The sequence below is a fragment of the Oncorhynchus mykiss genome, chromosome 32, assembly GCF_013265735.2.
Source record: "Oncorhynchus mykiss isolate Arlee chromosome 32, USDA_OmykA_1.1, whole genome shotgun sequence".
In the NCBI taxonomy this organism is placed as follows: Eukaryota; Metazoa; Chordata; class Actinopteri; order Salmoniformes; family Salmonidae; genus Oncorhynchus; species Oncorhynchus mykiss.
In genome coordinates, this window is record NC_050572.1 from 33,480,257 (window position 1) to 33,498,106 (window position 17,850).

The window sequence follows — 17,850 nt, forward strand, 5'->3', positions numbered from 1 at the left end:
TGGTAAACATTACATCTCTGTAATCTAGCATGGGTAGGATGGTCATCTGAATCGGAGTTGGTTTGTCAGCTGGGGTGAAAGCGATTTATTATAGAGTAAACAGTCTACATTTAGCAGCTTTTGGTATTTTATTAGGATTCCCATTAGCGGTTGCAAAAGCAGCAGCTACTCTTTCTGGGGTCCACACAAAACATGACATAATACAAAACATTAATAGACAAGAACAGATTGGATATGTGCTGAGGGGACAGTACCGTCTAGCCATACTCCCAAGTACTTGTCAAGCTTTACACCCTCAGAGGTAGTCATCACACCAGTGGGGAGAGGAGCATTCTGACCAAACCACATTACCTTTTGTTTTGGAGGTGTTTAGAACAAGGTTAAGGGCAGCGAAAGCTTGCTGGAGACTAAGACAGCTTTGTTGTAGATCTGAGGGGCCAGCTGAATATAAGACTGTATCAAGACAACTGAAGGGCTTTAAGAGAAGTTGAGATGTTTTTTTCTGAAATAGATCACACAAGCACAGCTTGCTAAATTACACCAGTTTTATTTTTGCCTTTTGATACAGATTAGTAAAGATAACATTGATGTACTTAGACATTGTTACCGTAGGCCAAGAAAGACAACTCCGGCTCTATAAGCATATGCAACAACAATCGTGTTCAATATCAAATAAAATGTAACCCAAAATATGCACTATTCAGAAGATGCAAAGAACAGTAGCGTTGTGTCAGACCTAGTGTGCAGCAGCTACAAGCTTCCCTTGATGAAAAAGGTATTTGTCCTGCCATAAAGATGACAACTGAATAACGGCTGCTAAGCCTCAAACAATGGTACGAACTTTGAGATTTGATGAAAAGGTGCTACAGTACATGAAGTTGAATTCCTTGTGTGGTGTAAATGCTATGAAATGCAGCCAGGCAAGTTATTGAACAGTCAATGGAATTCCCTTTCAGTCCCACACAAATAGCAGCCAACTTGACTATTAACAGGGAGTCTAGACTTCTTTCTTTTGAGCCTGGGACTCACACCTGTCAATATAATACTCACTATTGACCAGAAGCACTTTATATCTATATACAGTGAAGTCTGAAATTAGACAACCTTGATAAAGATCAGCAAAAATTACAATTAAAATACTGAGCTATATTGTATGTAACAAGAAATGGAAATTATTATTTTATACTAATACAATTGCTCAGAGAAATTGCTTTTTGTTTAATACATTTTTTACCCTTACTTAGAGAAAATAAAGTATACCTGTTTTCAATACCTCACCTTGTGGGGATAATGGCACTGAGCTGTTATCAAAAAAAATGCTATGAGTTGGAGAACACATTGGGAGGGATCTTAGACCATTCCACCTTCCAGATCCTTTGTCTGCATTTATGGACTGCCCTCTTCAATACAAACCACAGGTTTTCAATGGTTTAAGTTTGGAGACAGATGGCTGTTGAAATTTTTAAAAATAAATTAACCCTTACTTTGTGGATTTTGATGTGTGCTTGGGGTTATTGTTTTGCTGGAAGAGCCACTTGTGGATAAGTTTTATATTCCTGGCAGAGGCAACCAGTGGTGGAAAATATCCCCAATACTCATACTTTAGTCAAATTAAAAATACCTGAAATATGAAAATGACTAAAGTGAAAGTCACCCAGTAAAATACTACTTGAGTAAAAGTATTTTGTTTTAAATATAAAGTAAATGTAATTGCAAAAATATACTAAGTATCAAAAGTAAAAGCAATTTAAAATTCATTATAATAAGCAAACCTGACAGCACCATTTTCTTAAACAAAAAAATGTATGAATAGCCAGGAGCACACTCCAACATAATTTACAAATGAAGCATTTGTGTTTCGTGAGTCCGCCAGATTGAGGCAGTAGGGATGTTCTCTTGATAAGTGTGTGAATTTAACAATTTCTATGTCCTGCTAAGCATTCCAAATGTAATGTACCTTTGGGTGTCAGGGAAAATTTATGGAGGTAAAAGTACATTCTCTTTAGGAATGTAGTGAAGTAAAAGTTGTCATTGTAAAGTACAGATATTCACAAAAAAAATACTAAAGTACTTTACATCACTGGAGGTAACCAGGTTTTTGGCATACATTTCCTGGTTCTGGGTAAAGTTCATGATGCCGTGTTACCTTAAAGTCTGTCTCCGGACTTGACATAAGCACAGACAACGGATATCAAGGATTTGTATGGAGGAATGGTCCAAGATCCCTCGTAACGTGTTCTCCAACTCATAAACCATTTTAGAGAAAGGTTCAGTGCTGTTGTCCTCGCAAGGTACTGAAAACAGGGGTGTCAATAAGTTTGAGCCCTACCTTTTGAGAACGAATACTACTTGTTAAACAAAATCTCTCTCTGAACAATTGTATCAGTATGAAATCATTTCCCAATTATTTGTGGGGGATACAATATAGCTCAGTATTTCAATTACTTTATACAGTCATTTGTTGCTCATCTTTATCAAGGGTGTCAATTTCTAACCTTACGCCCACTGTATGCTATAGTAAGGCAGTCAAATGACATAAATTAGAGTTAAATAGTTCTATATTCCCTATTTGATAAATCTAAACATAAATATCTTTATATACACCTAGTTTAAGCTCACTTCAAATCAAATTTCATCCATCAAACTGCTGCAAACACGAGCTACATCTTTCATACATTTTACCAATCCTGACCTAACAGATAAGTATACACTGAAAACAACACGTCTTTCTCTTGGATCCAGACCAGTTTTTTTCTCCTGCAGAAAAATACATCCAGAGCCTTCATAGAAGGTAAAACCTGGGTTAAAAACATACAGAATCACAGTGGATACTGCTTTGTTTAGCCACCCTACTGTTAATAGTAGTCATTGTCTCAAGGCAAGCGTTGGAATTTGGCAGTTTGAGTGAGGAAAGATCTGTAAGAAACCTAATCTCCAGACTAATGCTTTTGTCTACCATCAATACTTATGAGGATTACTTGTAAAAACGCACTATACACTGTATAGTTTTGCACCTATCGTAATGGTAACAGATTAGTAACTGATAATAGGATTATATTTACAGTAATACTGTACCACAACACTGAAATTGGATAGTGGACACATCACCAGTGTGAAACAAGATGGCAGTACTGCAAGTGTCTTCTTCAGACACTTTTACTTGAAATGCACATTCTCTGGCAGAAAAGGCGTATAATATCATAGGACACATCACTTACAACAGCAACTTTCCTCTCGAACTCTAGTTAACATTTTGCCAAAGCTGTCATTGGTGAGTTATTATCTCTTGATTTTTGGTTTTCTTGACATAGAATGTGCCACTAAACAGTCATACAGAGAATAAACTTGAAATGTAAGAGTATACTGAACTAACTGTACAATGGTCCCAAGCCATTTGCCAAAGGGGGCACTTTCCAATGGTCATTGGAATGCCTCTTCAAAGCCTCTTGTCTTAACCAAACGGGTGAACAACACGAGTGTTTAAGTGACACTATCATTAGCACCAACTTCACACACTTCCTCCTCACACCCACCTCGGCTGACCCCCAGACCAAACACAGATGAACCTTGACCCTGCATCACGCTCTGAGAGTTGACCCCTAAGAGCACTCCAGAACTGGCCATGGTAAGGCAAGAGACCGCATTACTGCTGCTACCTGTACTGGAATGATGTGGGGACAAGACAGAGTTCCCATTCCTGCCACCAACGACACCGTGACCGGCCTCGCCGGTCGAGAGAGGGAGATGAGGGAGATGCTGTGGGGAGATCCCATCAGCGCGGTCGGACCCTCCCCCATCCTCGCTCCTGCCAGCCGCTCCGCTCCGTCCCTCGCAGTGGGAGCGGTGCCGCATGAAGCTGTCACGCCACATGAACTTCTTGCCGCAGCCGTGGCAGTCGTAGGGCTTGAGCCCCGTGTGGGTCTTCATGTGCTCCGTCAGGTGGTGCTTCATCTTGAACTTCTTGGCGCAAACCGGGCAGTTGAAAGGCCGCAGGTCCAGGTGCATGTTGATGTGACGGTCGCGCATGCTCTTGTGGGTGAAGGTCTTTCCACAGTGGCACATGAACACCTTCCCTGAACTCCCGCCACCACCCCCGTCCAGTCCATCTAAGCCACCGCCCAAACCCCCCTGTGCTGACAAATGGACTGCTCCATGCTCCAGGTTTGGCCCTTTAAATGGTGCCCCAGCCATACCACCTCCCATTCCTATGGGTTGAGAGGAATCTAGAGAGGATTGTCTGTACATGAGGATCTGGTTGCCTTGCATGTCTATGGGAAAGAGCTGAGCTCTAGCAGCAGCAGCAGACTGGACTTGGCCTAGTAGGGCTGAGACGGTTCTGCCACCACCCTGACCAGCGCTGTCATGAAGGTGCTGTGGGGGAGTCTGGTCCATCAAACCACTATCAAACTTGAGGTAGTCTTCAGAAGACTGGCAGTAATCCATCTATGAGAGAAAGGGATTCAGTTTGGTAACGATACAAAAATACAGAAACTGACACTCATTCCAAATGCACCAACCAAATACAGTTGTCCTCCTGATAAGTTAGAATGGTAATTAGCCACGTCCACTGACAAACATATTTTGCATCAAGGGTTTGACTAACCTGTGTCTCCATCTCATGGTCCGCTTTGCTGCTCAACTCTCCAGACAGAGTCCTAATGTTGGATATGTTGAACGTCCTCTCCCTCTCCCTCAGCATCTCCAACTCTCTCTCCTCTTCCTCATCTGGTCCTTCCTCACCCGACACCACGATCAGGTCATCGTCCTGGGGCCTCTCCGTTTTTACCACCACCCACTGCTTCCGGGGCATGATGCTGGGCTGGCTGTATGTGGGCCGCTTCTGGAGAGGGGAGGCGTCCCCGTCTTGGTAGGACGACACCCCGAAGCTGTCGCTGACTCCAACCTCTTGGTCTGAGACAGAGGCCGTCGGCTTCCTCCTGCTGCTCCCTCGCTTCCTATGGTATAGGAGCTCTTCTTCCTCTTCTTCATCCTCTTCTTCGATGAGGAAAGCCTCTTCGCCCCCAGAAGGGGTGCAGTAGCTGGGGGTGGAGTTCACGCCTCCCTCCCCTGCAGCTCCAGCGGCCGCCGCTCCCCCTCCGAAGTTAGTGTCTCTGGGGCTGAAGTAGTTGGTGCTGCTGGGAGACTGGCTCTCACTCAGGGACGGGCGGCTGGGAGGGGGAGGGGCTGGCTGGGTGTTGCTTCCCCCAGCTTGGGCACTCCCAGCCCCTAGGGAGCTTTCACTGCTACTGCATCCAGGGTTCCCCTGCGCTCCCCCAATGACACCCTGGATTGCACTACCACTCCCCGTCACCCGCCCCTCTTTGAGGAGCTCTGTGCACTTGTCCACGATGTGCCACATCTGCAGCACGCTGCCCACGGTGAGGTAGTTGACGATGTCTTCGCGGAGCATGCGCAGCTGGCCCGTGTAGGCACAGCTCAGGACGCTCTCGAACGCCAGTGGGTCCATGACGGCAGGGATGGAGACAGTGGACATGTTCTTCAAGAGCACCTGGGGGGAGGGGGTTGATGAGACCGTTAATGATGGTTGGCAACATCAATGCACAGGATCAAAGTTATTGATGTAAACTCTCACGTCAGTGTAGCAAGTTGCAATCGGCCTTGGATGAAAACCATCTAGATGAGACACAATCAGTGGCTGTTAGAGTTCAACTATACTGAACAAAAATATGCAATATGCAACTATTTTACTGAGTTACAGTTCATATAAGGAAATCAGTCAATTGAAAGCCTGGCTCCCAAGTGGGTGGGCCTGGGAGGGTATATCAGAGTTTGGCACCCCTCCTCAGCTCATAAAACATGGGACCAGCACTTTGCATGTTGCATTTATATTTTTGTTCAGTCCAGCTATGCAACGTCCCAGCAAACAAAACGACACACACCTGGTCGTGAAAGTAGGGTGAGGATGCAGCTAGCACACAGCGGTGGGCCTTGAACACCTGCCCCTGGACCTGGATGGAGAGGTCACAGAGCTGGCCCTCCTCACGCTGCCTGTTCAGGCTGTCCAGTACAGACGCCTGGGAGCTGGGGAAGCACACCTGTACCACCGAGCCAGAGGGGGCACCTGAGCTGCTACTGCTACAGCCCTGCCCCATGGACAGAGAATGCATCTAGGCTTTTGAAGAGATGGAAAATGTAGTTTGTGAAGGAATAATTCATTACAAGACGTGGTGGATGAATAGTGTATATCCTTTCATTTACTTACACAAGTAGCTAACCGTTTTCCCGAGATTAACCCTTAGTGCTTATTACTGCCTACAAAAACAAAAAAAAGTCAACCACATTCCCAAAACAGTCATATGAAATTGCTCTAGTTGGTCAATCAACCAATCAAGACCCCTTTTATGTAAGCTTTAAAAATCACTACTGATGCTTTCTTATAATGCACTGACTCAAATGTATCTGAATGACAGACACCACCTTGCTTGAGACTCAAAAACATTTACGAACACTGGGGGAAAAAACAATATTGTTGATAAATAATGCAACAGCCTACAGCAACTGGCAGTAGACAATTAAAACGTGATGCAGTAGTCTTTATTTTGCCACATGCATAGCATATTGTAATGCAATTAGTTAACGTTAGGTAGCTTAGCACATTCTTGCAGTCAATCAATTCTGCTAACCAGCCAGCATTTGTAGCTAAATATAGCGAATAACAAAGCAAGCTGGTTTGTCAGCAGTCTGCGACGGTGGACATGCATTGAAAAGGCAGTGTTGTGAGTTTCTCTCATGACAAAGCATAGATAAGTAGCTTCAAGCTCTCTATCATGAGAGCATAATTTAGCTACAACTAAAAACTGCCTTAAATGTCTCTCTGGCTAGCTAACGTTAGCCTGCTAAAACGTATCTAGCTAGCAAGCTAAACACCACTTACCGTTTTAGAATGTGCACCTTTGAAACAATTACGTAAAGCCAGACTCTCTCTCTATCCCGACAAGCTATCGTCTCTCCGTTGATTACATATACATTTCCAATGATATGATTTGTTTCCCATCATATTTGGCAGACAACCCGTCATGCACCGCCTTTGACGAAATGTCAGACATACTGACCAGCCGACTAAAACCAAGCTATGACAAATACGACCTCTTGTGGCGTTTAGTCAAATTGGTAAAATGTTTATTAAACCATAGAGGTGTATATAATGACGAGATGCTCATGTCTCCACCATAGACGGGAAGGTAGGAGACAAGTTTAGGACTGCATATTAAACCCAAAGAAATGTATTGGGCTTATTCTAGACATAATTTGGCGAGAGCGAGCGCTCTCGCTTCGACTTTTCCACTAGGGCGGCTCACAATTGGCCCAGCGTCGTCAGGGTTTGGCCGGAGTAGGCGGTCATTAAAATAAGCATTTGGGATCGGCGTTCTGCTTGGCGGGACGCATAAACTAACATAGGCTACTGTGATTAGCATGAGGTTGTAAATAACAAGAACATTTCCCAGACTTATTTGGTATGGGCATAAAATGTCAATTATTGTTAAACTACACTGTCCAATTTACAGTCACTATTACAGTGATAGATTACCATGCTGTTGTTTGAGGAGCATGCAAATGTATGAATTTGAAAATGTATCAATAAACCAATTAGGCACATTTGGGCAGACTTGATACAACATTTTGAACAGAAATGCAGTGGTTTATTGGATCAGTCTAAAATGCTGCATACAGTAGATGGCAGCAGTGTACAAAATCTAAATTGCGCCTAAACTACTATGTGATTTAAATGGCCGTTCTCTTGCCTTTCAAAGATGGAACAAAAAAAAGGTATGCTTTTTTTTCTTTGTATATTTTACCAGATCTAATGTGTTATATTCTCCTACATTAATTTCACATTTCCACAAACTTCAATGTGTTTCCTTTCAAATGATTTCAAGAACATGCATATCCTTGCTTCAGGTCCTGAGCTACAGGCAGTTAGATTTGGGTAACTTTCAGAGAATATATTTTTTAAAGGGTCTGATCCTTATTAACCGACTTACCTAGTCATTTAAAAAAAAAAATGTAATGAAGTATTTCAGTTTAACAGCTTAACATCTGCAACAGATCTGGAATGCAACATTATCAGGGGTGGCAGGGTAGCCTAGTGGTTCTAGTGGTAGCCTAGTTCAAACCCCCGAGCTGACAAGGTACAAATCTGTTGTTCTGCCCCTGAACAGGCAGTTAACCCATTACACAGGCTGTCATTGAAAAGCTGTCAAAGGACATCAGAAACAAAATTGTAGACCTGCACCAGGCTGGGAAGACTGAATCTGCAATAGCTAATAGCAGCTTGGTTTGAAGAAATCAACTGTGGGAGCAATTATTAGGAAATGGAAGACATACAAGACCACTGATAATCTCCCTTGATCTGGGGCTCCACATGATCACAAGAACGGTGAGCAAAAATCCCAGAACCACACTAGTGCTAGTGAATGACCTGCAGAGAGCTGGGACCAAAGTAACAAAGCCTACCACCAGTAACACACTACACCGCCAGGGACTCAAAATCCTGCAGTGCCAGACATGTCCCCCTGCTTAAGCTGTCAAAGGACATGTCCAGGCCTGTCTGAAGAGCATTTGGATGAGAGCATTTGGATGATCCAGAAGATTGGGAGAATGTCATATGGTTAGATGAAACCAAAAAATAACTTTTTGGTAAAAACTCAACTCGTCGTGTTTGGAGGTCAAAGAATGCTGAGTTGTATCCAAAGAACATACCTACTGATGTTTCCACCCCCATGCTTTTGGGCTGTTTTTCTGCAAAGGGACCAGGACGACTCATCCGTGTAAAGGAAAGAATTAATGGGGCCATGTATCGTGAGATTTTGAGTGAAAACCTCTTTCTATCAGCAAGGGCATTGAAGATGAAACGTGGCTGGGTCTTTCAGCATGACAATGATCCCAAACACACCGCCCGGGCAACGAAGGAGTGGCTTCATAAGAAGCATTTCAAGTTCCTGGAGTGGCCTAGCCAGTCTCCAGATCTCAACCCCATAGAAAATCTTTGGAGGGGGTTGAAAGTCCGTGTTGCCCAGCAACAGCCCCAAAACGTCACTGCTCTAGAGGAGATCTGCATGGAGGAATGGGCCAAAATACCAGCAAAAGTGTGTGAAAACCTTGTGAAGACTTACAGAAAACGTTTGACCTCTGTCATTGCCAACAAAGGGTATATAAAGTATTGAGAAACTTTTGTTATTGACCAAATACTTATTTTCCACCATAATTTGCAAATAAATTCATAAAAAATCCTACAATGTGATTTTCTGGAAATTTTTTTCTCATTTTGTCTGTCATAGTTGAAGTGTACCTATGATAAATTACAGGCCTCATCTTTTCTTGCACATCTCAACTTGCACAATTGGTGGCTGACTAAATACTTTTTTGCCCCACTGTGTGTGTGTGTGTGTGTGTGTGTGTATATATATATATATATAAATAAATTACCTCAATAGTGGTTAAGTGTCCTACATGTCAAACACGGGAGGTAGAGCAGTTCTCTGATAAACCTGTAGTGGAGGTTTAAATCACTTTGCAATATATGTTTTCTTGTCCCATACACCAGATACGTGCAGTGAAATGTGTGTTTTTTTACAGGGTTAGCCATGGTATATAGTACAGCAATACTGGTATGCATTTGTACACACTAGTGATGTGCAGTTTTAACTACTTTTCACAGACTTGAGTCATGATTCATTTTTTCTGACTGACTCGTTCATTTTAGTCGGTCGTTTGACCTGCTAGTGCTGGCTGCAGCGACTCCAACAGCAGGGTTGATACACCCTCCCCCAGCTCAGAGGCTCAAGACGTGCTCCGACCACCAACTAACAGTCTGTCATATGCACGCAGGAAAATACATCATGAGCGTAGAGAAGAAAAAAATACATGTTTAGAACTGGTAATGCGCCGAATGGTGTAAGGATGACTGCAATTAATTGATTATTGAATGTTATAATGGACACAACTCCGTTCAACAAACTCAAAACAAATCCCTGGAGGGGCTGCAGTTCGCAAATGACTGTGTCCGTCACCTTGCATGGCTGCCCAGACTCCTTGAGCCAGCCAAATGCTACGCCACGCCCACAGACGCTAGTTTCTTTTCGGCATCATGAGAAGCATGTTGAGAACGACAGAGCGGCAGAATAATTTAGTGCGAGTCGTGAGATTACTTTTCACAAGCAATGCATTCTGCCAAGAGTGGTTTACAATATAGTCCGGCTGCGGCCAAAACTAGACCTCGTTTCAAATGTACCAAGAAATAATCATATTTGTATGCCTAGCAATCAAAAAATCTACATTGTTTAAAGCACACATTTACAAGTCAGTCACAAATGACAGCTCCAATAAGCTCCCTATGGTGAAAGACATATTGAACGAGAATCTCGTGGAATCATGACTCATGTTCAGGTCATCATTCGCCATTCGTTATTTTACGGAACATTTCGAAATGATCCAGTCGTGAAAACATCACTAGTACATACCTATACATTAATTCTAGACAATTATCCATGTCTCTCTGGATAAATCCCATCTAAATGAGGTAGACTCAGCAAAATTACATTGCCACAAGCAGCACCGCAGATATTGTGATGAGTGAGATGCACAACTTCGCTTTCACACAGCATCTGCGCATGTGCATGGGCTCGCTTCACGCTTTTACAACATGGTAGCCACAAGACCAAAACAATTGACCCCCTAGGAGGGTTTTTTTCTGCATCATATTGCTGAGTCTACCTTTAAATCTAAAATGTACAAATACAATACATCTAACAGTCAAATGTAGGCTAATATGAGTGTTGAAATGACCACATGTTCAGAGTTGACCTTCTGGTAGGTCAGATTGGTGACAGTGACCTCGTTGTAGGCACTTTTGCGAATCTCATGCTCCGGTCTCTTGTCAGCCTTGCCAGTGTAGAGGAGATCACGCAGAGTTCCATTGAAGATCAATGAAACTGGCACTAAATGTAAACTGGAAAAAATGAACAAGAATCCAGTCAAAAAAGTGAAATGTTGCAAGTACCATGCATTCACACCAGCATCAACTCATTCCACTTCAATGGGAAATACATCATCTGAAAAACAGAAACGCATTGATACAGTAAATGTCAAATGAACAAGTTCAAATTCCGTGCTCAGTGTAATAGAACTGTTTCAGCTGAAGAGACAGCTACCACGCATACTGATGAAAACCAACGGTATCATCACTACCTGCCATCCCTGCTCCCGTAATTTCTTGGAGGCCTGGAAGATCTGCTGCACGGCCCGGGGGATGACCTCACGCATGTCCTCCATGGTGTAGGTTTTGTCACTGCCCGTCTGGCCGTAGGCGAAGCAGCAGACGTAGCCGTCCAGGGCTGTCTGCACCAGGAGGTAAATCTCCTCAAATACATCCTGTTGCTGTGTGGAGGGCCCAAACGCCCGGTGTGAAGTTGTTGCTCTTCTGGGTGTCTCCAGAGCGCCCTATGTGAGACTACATGGAAATGGGGGAGTGATAAGGAAAATAAATTCTGCCGTCTTTGACACTTGCAAAATAAGATTAGAGGACCACACTGAAAAACATACCATACCAAAAAACTATATTATATAGTGACTTATTTCAAGATTGTGCTTCAGGTGTGTCATTGTTACCTCCACAGTCCTGGCCAGTGTGAGGGCCTTGTTGTCGTGGGACGGGAGCTGAATATGGTCAATCTGCCCACCGGTCTGCAGGGGGCGCACTCTGCAGAACACTGATGTTTCCCTATAGAAATAATAGAGTGGTTTTGTTCCTATTTAGAGCTGAAATGGACAGGGGCCTATCCAACGAGAACATACAGTATGTTTGAAGCAGAAATATAAGAGAAAAAAAACTAATTCAATAGGCTCGGGAGATTTACAATTTCATTGTATGCAATCCTATATTCAGGGCATTGAGCATTCACCCTACTGTATGACCCACTTGCCTTGCCTTGAGCTCTTGGATTGCGTTGTGGAGCTCCCTGCGATCCATCTCTCCACAGTGAATCACCCCTGTTTGGCGGGTCACAGTCTCCTCCAAGTTGCAGACCGTGTCCTGGGTCTCCCTCAGGGTTGTCTGGCAACGGGAAAGAGTGGAGCCCTGCAGAGAGCTGGGTCTGGTACGAAGAGAGAAGTCAGACATTGATCCAACAGATGCACATAAAATATATATATATATATATAGGGCTGCAAAGGGGGTTCTGGCAAAGAGACGTAATGGCAGTGGGTTTGAATGAGGCTGGACAAAATGATTATGCCAGACTTCCTTCCTATTTCTGACCAAGGAGCAGAGGCAAGACTGCCTCATCCAATACAGCTATACACCATTCATCTCATGTCACAGCAGTCAAGGTGACCAGTTGTCACAATGAGTAGGCCTGCGTGCTATTTCCCTTCTTGTGTGGGAGAACAAGTTCTGTCAATGTGTTTTTTGATAGCTTTATTTTGGCTGGATTAAGTATGTTTATCCTGTCACGTACGGGATTTATAAATATATTTTTCCCCCCCTTGTCCAGTTGGTCGGGGCATTACACCTTTTTGGGTTGTAGTCTGCCATAATATTCCACCGAAGAAGATGTTCTACCTGCACATTGTGAAGCTCGGCCTTCAGGCTCTTTCTCAAGCCCAGAAGAACATTGTGCTCCTCAGTGAGGTTGTATAAGGGTCTTCTCCAGGGAGGCCTTCTCACTGGCTACAATGGTCAGCTGCTCTTTGACACCAGACAGGGTAGCCAGCTCCTGCTCATAGTGGCTGCAACACAGACCAAAACTGGCTAAGATTGGCAAACACACCAAAGGGACCAAAAGTGTAACATGTAGTGATACTATCATGTTATTATTACTTCACTACTGGCTAAATGTATGCATAAAGTTATGACTGGTATAGGACTCAAGAAAGGTGAGAAATCATGTCAGCTATTCGCCCACTTGTTTTGCTAAATCAACGCTTGCCTCTGACGTTCCTTACGCAAAATAAGTCACTCTTTCCTATGTGGTTACAATGCCCTTTCCCATGCCACTACACCCATTTTCACATAATGGTCCACCCTATGCATGCTCCATGGTACTGCTCCATGTACCCGAGCTGAGTGTGGAGTTCTTGTAGCTCTGAAGTCATCTGTACTTCCTTCCGTCTGCTTTTAGCTACAGACTCCTTCAGACTCTCGTTCTCCTGGTCTACCGTTTTGACTTTGCTCTGGTAGTAGGACATCTTGCCCGCCCTGTCAGTAACTTTTCCCTTGAGGTCCCATGCAGGCCGCCGTGAACAGCTGCTGTTGGTGCTAAGTAAACACATTCAACACCCTCATGTCTTAAGATATGGAAGGGAATGTTTGTGGATACAAGATACAGAAAATGTTAAGGACTATGTGGAAAAAACAGAGACTAGGGTAGTTAGTTACCTGTTATAGTGGCGGATGCAATGGGCGGCTTCTGAAAACCTTTTTATGGTATAGGAAAAAAAATATATATATAAATCTCTCACACACACACACACACACACACACACACGAAATGATAGCAAATACGTAGAGCTGTCCCAGACTAAAAAAAATCTTGGTCGACCTAGAGTCGTCTGTTATTTCTACCAATCATGTGGTGTATTTTTCCATATATAGACATCCTATGTGTTTTAATCAAGTCAACTATATTCACTGAGTTTGTCTGATGCTTTAAGCAAACAGGTGGATTAAATCATTCAAAAAGACACACAAATGACTAGCTGGAGTCCGGCCTGCAATTTATTTGATTGTGCTGGGCCAGGCATAGACTTACTGCGCTGTATTGAAATGTAAAAAGACACAGCGAGTGTCAGTGACTAGCACCTGTTGTCTCTCTCTGTGCTGCAGCGACCACCACAGAACATCAAAGTGTTTATCACTCGCTGTCCATTTTGCTGAAGCTGCAACATAATTGCAGCCATTTCTGACTGGAAAGTTCTGTTTCCTAAATCCCTCATTTGTTTAGAAAAAAACATGCCCTATTCCCTCAACACTTGCTCTCTTTACGTGACACCTGTATGCATCGTATGCACCAGACCAAAGCCCTAGTCACACGGGACTAGTGTTAATAGAGAACGTTGGTTGTCATTATTACTCCAGAATGTCCGTTATTCCAGAGGACAATTTGGACGGGATTCGTTTTTTTTTTTTCCTTCTCCAAAACTGCCCCATGTAATCCTTTATTTTCCCCCAATAAATTGACAGTAATGACGGAAGCCTGGAGGTTTTTATTCTAGGCGTGAAGATACAGTATTTCAACATTTTCAGGTGATGGGGCCACACTGATAACTCCAGCTTGAATCCCAAGTGTCTAATCTAAACCATACCAAACCATCTTTCCTATAGTGTCGCCATAATATTTGAATTGATGAAGTGTGATCATAATCATTGGGATATTGTAGCGATCTACAGTGCGTCCTAAATGCCCCCCCCCCCCCCCCCCAGCCTTCAGATGTGAGCTAAAAGGTACGTCCTAAATATCCCCCCCACAGCCTTCAGATGTGAGCTAAACAGTGTAATTACACTTGTGATGAGCCAAGGTAAGGTGCTTGCTAGCATTAATCTTATAAAAACAATCAATCTTAACATAATCACTAGTTAGATACACATGGTGGATGATATTACTAGTTTATCTAGCTTGTCCTGCATTGCATATAATCGATGTGGTGCCTGTTAATTTATCATTGAATCACAGCCCACTTCGCCAAACGGGTGATTTAAAAAGCACTGTTGTTGCACCAATGTGTACCTAACCATAAACATCAGTGCCTTTCTTAAAATCAATACACAAGTGTATATTTTTAAACCTGCATATTTAGTTATTATTGCCTGCTAACATTAATTTATTTTAACTATGGAAATTGTGTCACTTCTCTTGCGTTCTACGCAAGCAGAGTCAGGGTATAGGCAGCAGTTTGGGCCGCCTGGCTCGTTGCGAACTGTGTGAAGACCATTTTTTTATATTTAAAAATCGACCGATTAATCGGTATCAGCTTTTTTTGGTCCACCAATAATCAGTATCGGTGTTGAAAAATCATAAATTGGTCGACCTCTACCAGATACTGATTGTTACTTTGATTTTGACCTCCCCTTTGTTCAGGGACACATTATTCCATTCTGTTGGTCACATCTGTGGAACTTGTTCAGTTTATGTCTCAGTTGTTGAATCTTGTTATGTTCATGTTATGTTCAAATATTCACACACATTAAGTTTGCTGAAAATAAACGCAGTTGACAGCGAGAGGACGTTTATTGTTTTGCTGAGTTTACAATTTCAGTAGCACATCTTAGACAGATGGCCTGTGCCACCCCCACAGCCTCCACAGTGATTTTTTCTCTACTGCTCGACTAAAGAAATCTCGGTCGACCAAACAATCACCAGTCGACTAAATTGGGTCAGCCCTACAAACAAGACAGTAGACTGGTACGGCTAGCTATAAATATATTTATATCTTTCTCAATACACAGCACCTCACCTCTAGACGGAGCAGCAGCTATAGTGGCTGCTCTTGTGAGGCGAATCAGTTTGACTGCTAAGAGAGGAAGGGAAGGAGCAAGAGACCTAATATTTTTTTTTAAATTAAACCACATACAGGAATTACAGAAAGACTGTGCTAAAACTATAATAAACAAGAGGTGATGACATTGACCAAGCCAGTCAATTAAGTGTTTGAGAGGACCAGTCACTAACAGCTCGCTTGAGTGGAGGGGGCCTCTTTGTTCCCATCGCATTAACGGCCTGTCTCCTCTTTGGGTCAGAATCAACCCTTCGCATCTTTTTCTAAAGGAGGCATTTTTTTTTTACTGGTAAATAAGGACACATTGGAAACCGGACACATCTAACTGTTTGAACTGTATAAAGTATTTTAACATGTTTGTCATCAGTGCCTGTATTACAGTTTTGCAGAAGATAGCCACACCTGAACAGGTTGTTGGTCAGAGTTCATGCTTTCACTGCTGTTGCTAGAGGAGGACTCTTTTACCAGACATGACTGGTAGGCAGCAGAGGGAGGAATATTTGTTAGTGAAATATATATATATATATATTTTTTAATCTAATGTTACAACGTGATAACAGATTGCAGAAGGCACTCCATTTAGCTACATGTTTTTCTGTAGTTGTCAACAGAGAAAGAGAGAGTAAACTGACTAGTTCCTGGCCTAAGCTTGATGATATCCAAAATCACCCAATTCACCCAACGTTAGGTTGATAGCTAGCTAGTTATATCAGAGTCCCACTCACCTCTTTATTCATATGACTTGGATTTGTATGTACCTAAACAGAGGGGTCAACATGTAACGTTAACCATAATGGAATCAATGGCATGACATATGGCTAGTTAAAAAGAAACCATTGGCTCGTTAACGTTAGCAAGCCAAGTAGAATGGTGGGTTGAATTACGAACTGCAACTTCGTATAGATTCATGTAGCTAGAGATCCATGTTTTATTTGTGTGAAAATAGCAAGCTAGCAGGAGTGTAGTTTACTATAATAATATGTGGTTAGAGTAACTAAAATTAACTGGCTTACTTTACAATAGCTAACTAAATAGCCAACCTTAGTTGGCTAACTTTACACACCCAGCAAGTCGTGATAAAGCTGAGGGAACGGCAAAGCCATAACAGACATACAAAATTCAACAGCCTTACAAACATATAAACAAGACATTTCACAAATTTGAATTGAGCAATATTTACTTACCAATCAGCGCGTTCACACTGGTTTCGCTACAGACACCACACCCGTTTGAATTTACACCGTCCAATGTAATTGGTTGACTCTATAACATCCCGTTACAGGAAACACAATCCCGCCTTCATTTTGCTTTACTACCCAATCCAACGTAAATGATAGTCGTTCAAGGGATGGGCAATTTTTCGCCAATTCCATTCCCAATACAGAAAATCCATTGATCAGATCAGTCGTTGGATCAATGAAATGTATTCTGATATCGAATATAAAATACAAATATAGCTCTGAATCATCAGCTTGTCTCTATAAAATTAAATGTGGACATATGAGCAAAATTAATATGGAACTTCGGTCAGATACAGTCAAGAAGGAATTGAGAGAAAACAAAAACAAAGATGGATTCACACAATCACTTTCTAGTCTACATTTGAATTATTACGTAAACCAGTTTTCATTATCTGTTTGAACTCATTAAAATCTAGCTTTTTTACCCACAATATTTCCACAACACATTGGCAAACTTTTTGGGGGGGAATGAATTATGATTATTATGTTATGGATATAAAATACTATACATTTTCACAATGATCAAAACCTACTGGACCTAAAATGCATTGTTCTCTCATCATGTACTGTTCCCTAGCAAATACTGTTCACCCATTATGTTCCCCCATCAGATAGGCTACTATTGTTTAAGATACCTGTATACTCAATAACAACTTTTCACTTCCTATCACATTATGTTAGAGCTGTTGTTAGGGAGCTATAACAGGGATCAAAGACCAGCTGGGGCTGCATATGTACTGTTTGGGTTGCATCGGGTGGATGCACCCAGAGTAGTATTGGTGAGATCCTCCCTGGAAACTCCTAGTCTTTTGAGCCATCAGAGGAAAACATTTTGGAGTTGGTTTCCTATAGATTGCCAGCAGCCATGCCATCCCACCCGCTGGGTTGCCCCTGAAGCTAAGCAGGGTTGCTCCTTGGGTGGGTGATCTGGGGCACGTATTCTATACACAGTAAGGTTATTATGGGTTGAGGTCTTTTGGTGAAGGTGGTTTTGCATTTGGATGGTTTTAGTGATATTTTGCTGACTTGGACCCATGTATCCCAGGCTATTTAGGGTTGCCTGGTGCGTGGTAATGTCTCAGCAGGAATGAAGCAG

At 42.6% G+C, this 17,850-nt stretch overlaps 1 protein-coding gene and 1 pseudogene across 3 annotated transcripts; both read right to left on the reverse strand.

Annotated features, from left to right (window-relative positions):
* Window positions 1–531: 531 nt before the first annotated feature.
* LOC110488357 (zinc finger and BTB domain-containing protein 22) lies at window positions 532–8,210 on the reverse strand. 3 transcript variants are annotated; one of them, XM_021560580.2, is made up of 5 exons: window positions 6,896–8,210; window positions 6,224–6,273; window positions 5,901–6,133; window positions 4,604–5,509; window positions 532–4,443 (listed from the first exon to the last, which is right to left on the reverse strand). In XM_021560580.2, the coding sequence occupies exons 3-5, from the start codon at window positions 6,126–6,128 to the stop codon at window positions 3,481–3,483; spliced, it is 2,097 nt and encodes a 698-aa protein (XP_021416255.1). In that variant the 5' UTR covers window positions 6,129–6,133; window positions 6,224–6,273; window positions 6,896–8,210; the 3' UTR covers window positions 532–3,480. The 3 variants fall into 3 exon arrangements, with proteins under 3 accessions (XP_021416255.1, XP_021416257.1, XP_021416256.1); XM_021560582.2 differs by lacking the exon at window positions 6,224–6,273 and having other exon boundaries at window positions 5,901–6,128; XM_021560581.2 differs by lacking the exon at window positions 6,224–6,273.
* A 1,117-nt stretch (window positions 8,211–9,327) lies between these two features.
* LOC110488358 lies at window positions 9,328–14,651 on the reverse strand (annotated as a pseudogene).
* Window positions 14,652–17,850: the final 3,199 nt, after the last annotated feature.

Coding starts and splice junctions, on each gene's coding strand:
- LOC110488357 (XM_021560582.2), bottom strand. CDS start 6,128: ATGCATTCTCTGTCCATGGGGCAGGGCTGTAGCAGTAGCAGCTCAGGT. Junction 5,510..5,900: donor CACCCTACTTTCACGACCAG/GTGTGTGTCGTT, acceptor CCCTCCCCCCAG/GTGCTCTTGAAGAACATGTC. Junction 4,444..4,603: donor ACCATGAGATGGAGACACAG/GTTAGTCAAACC, acceptor TTTCTCTCATAG/ATGGATTACTGCCAGTCTTC.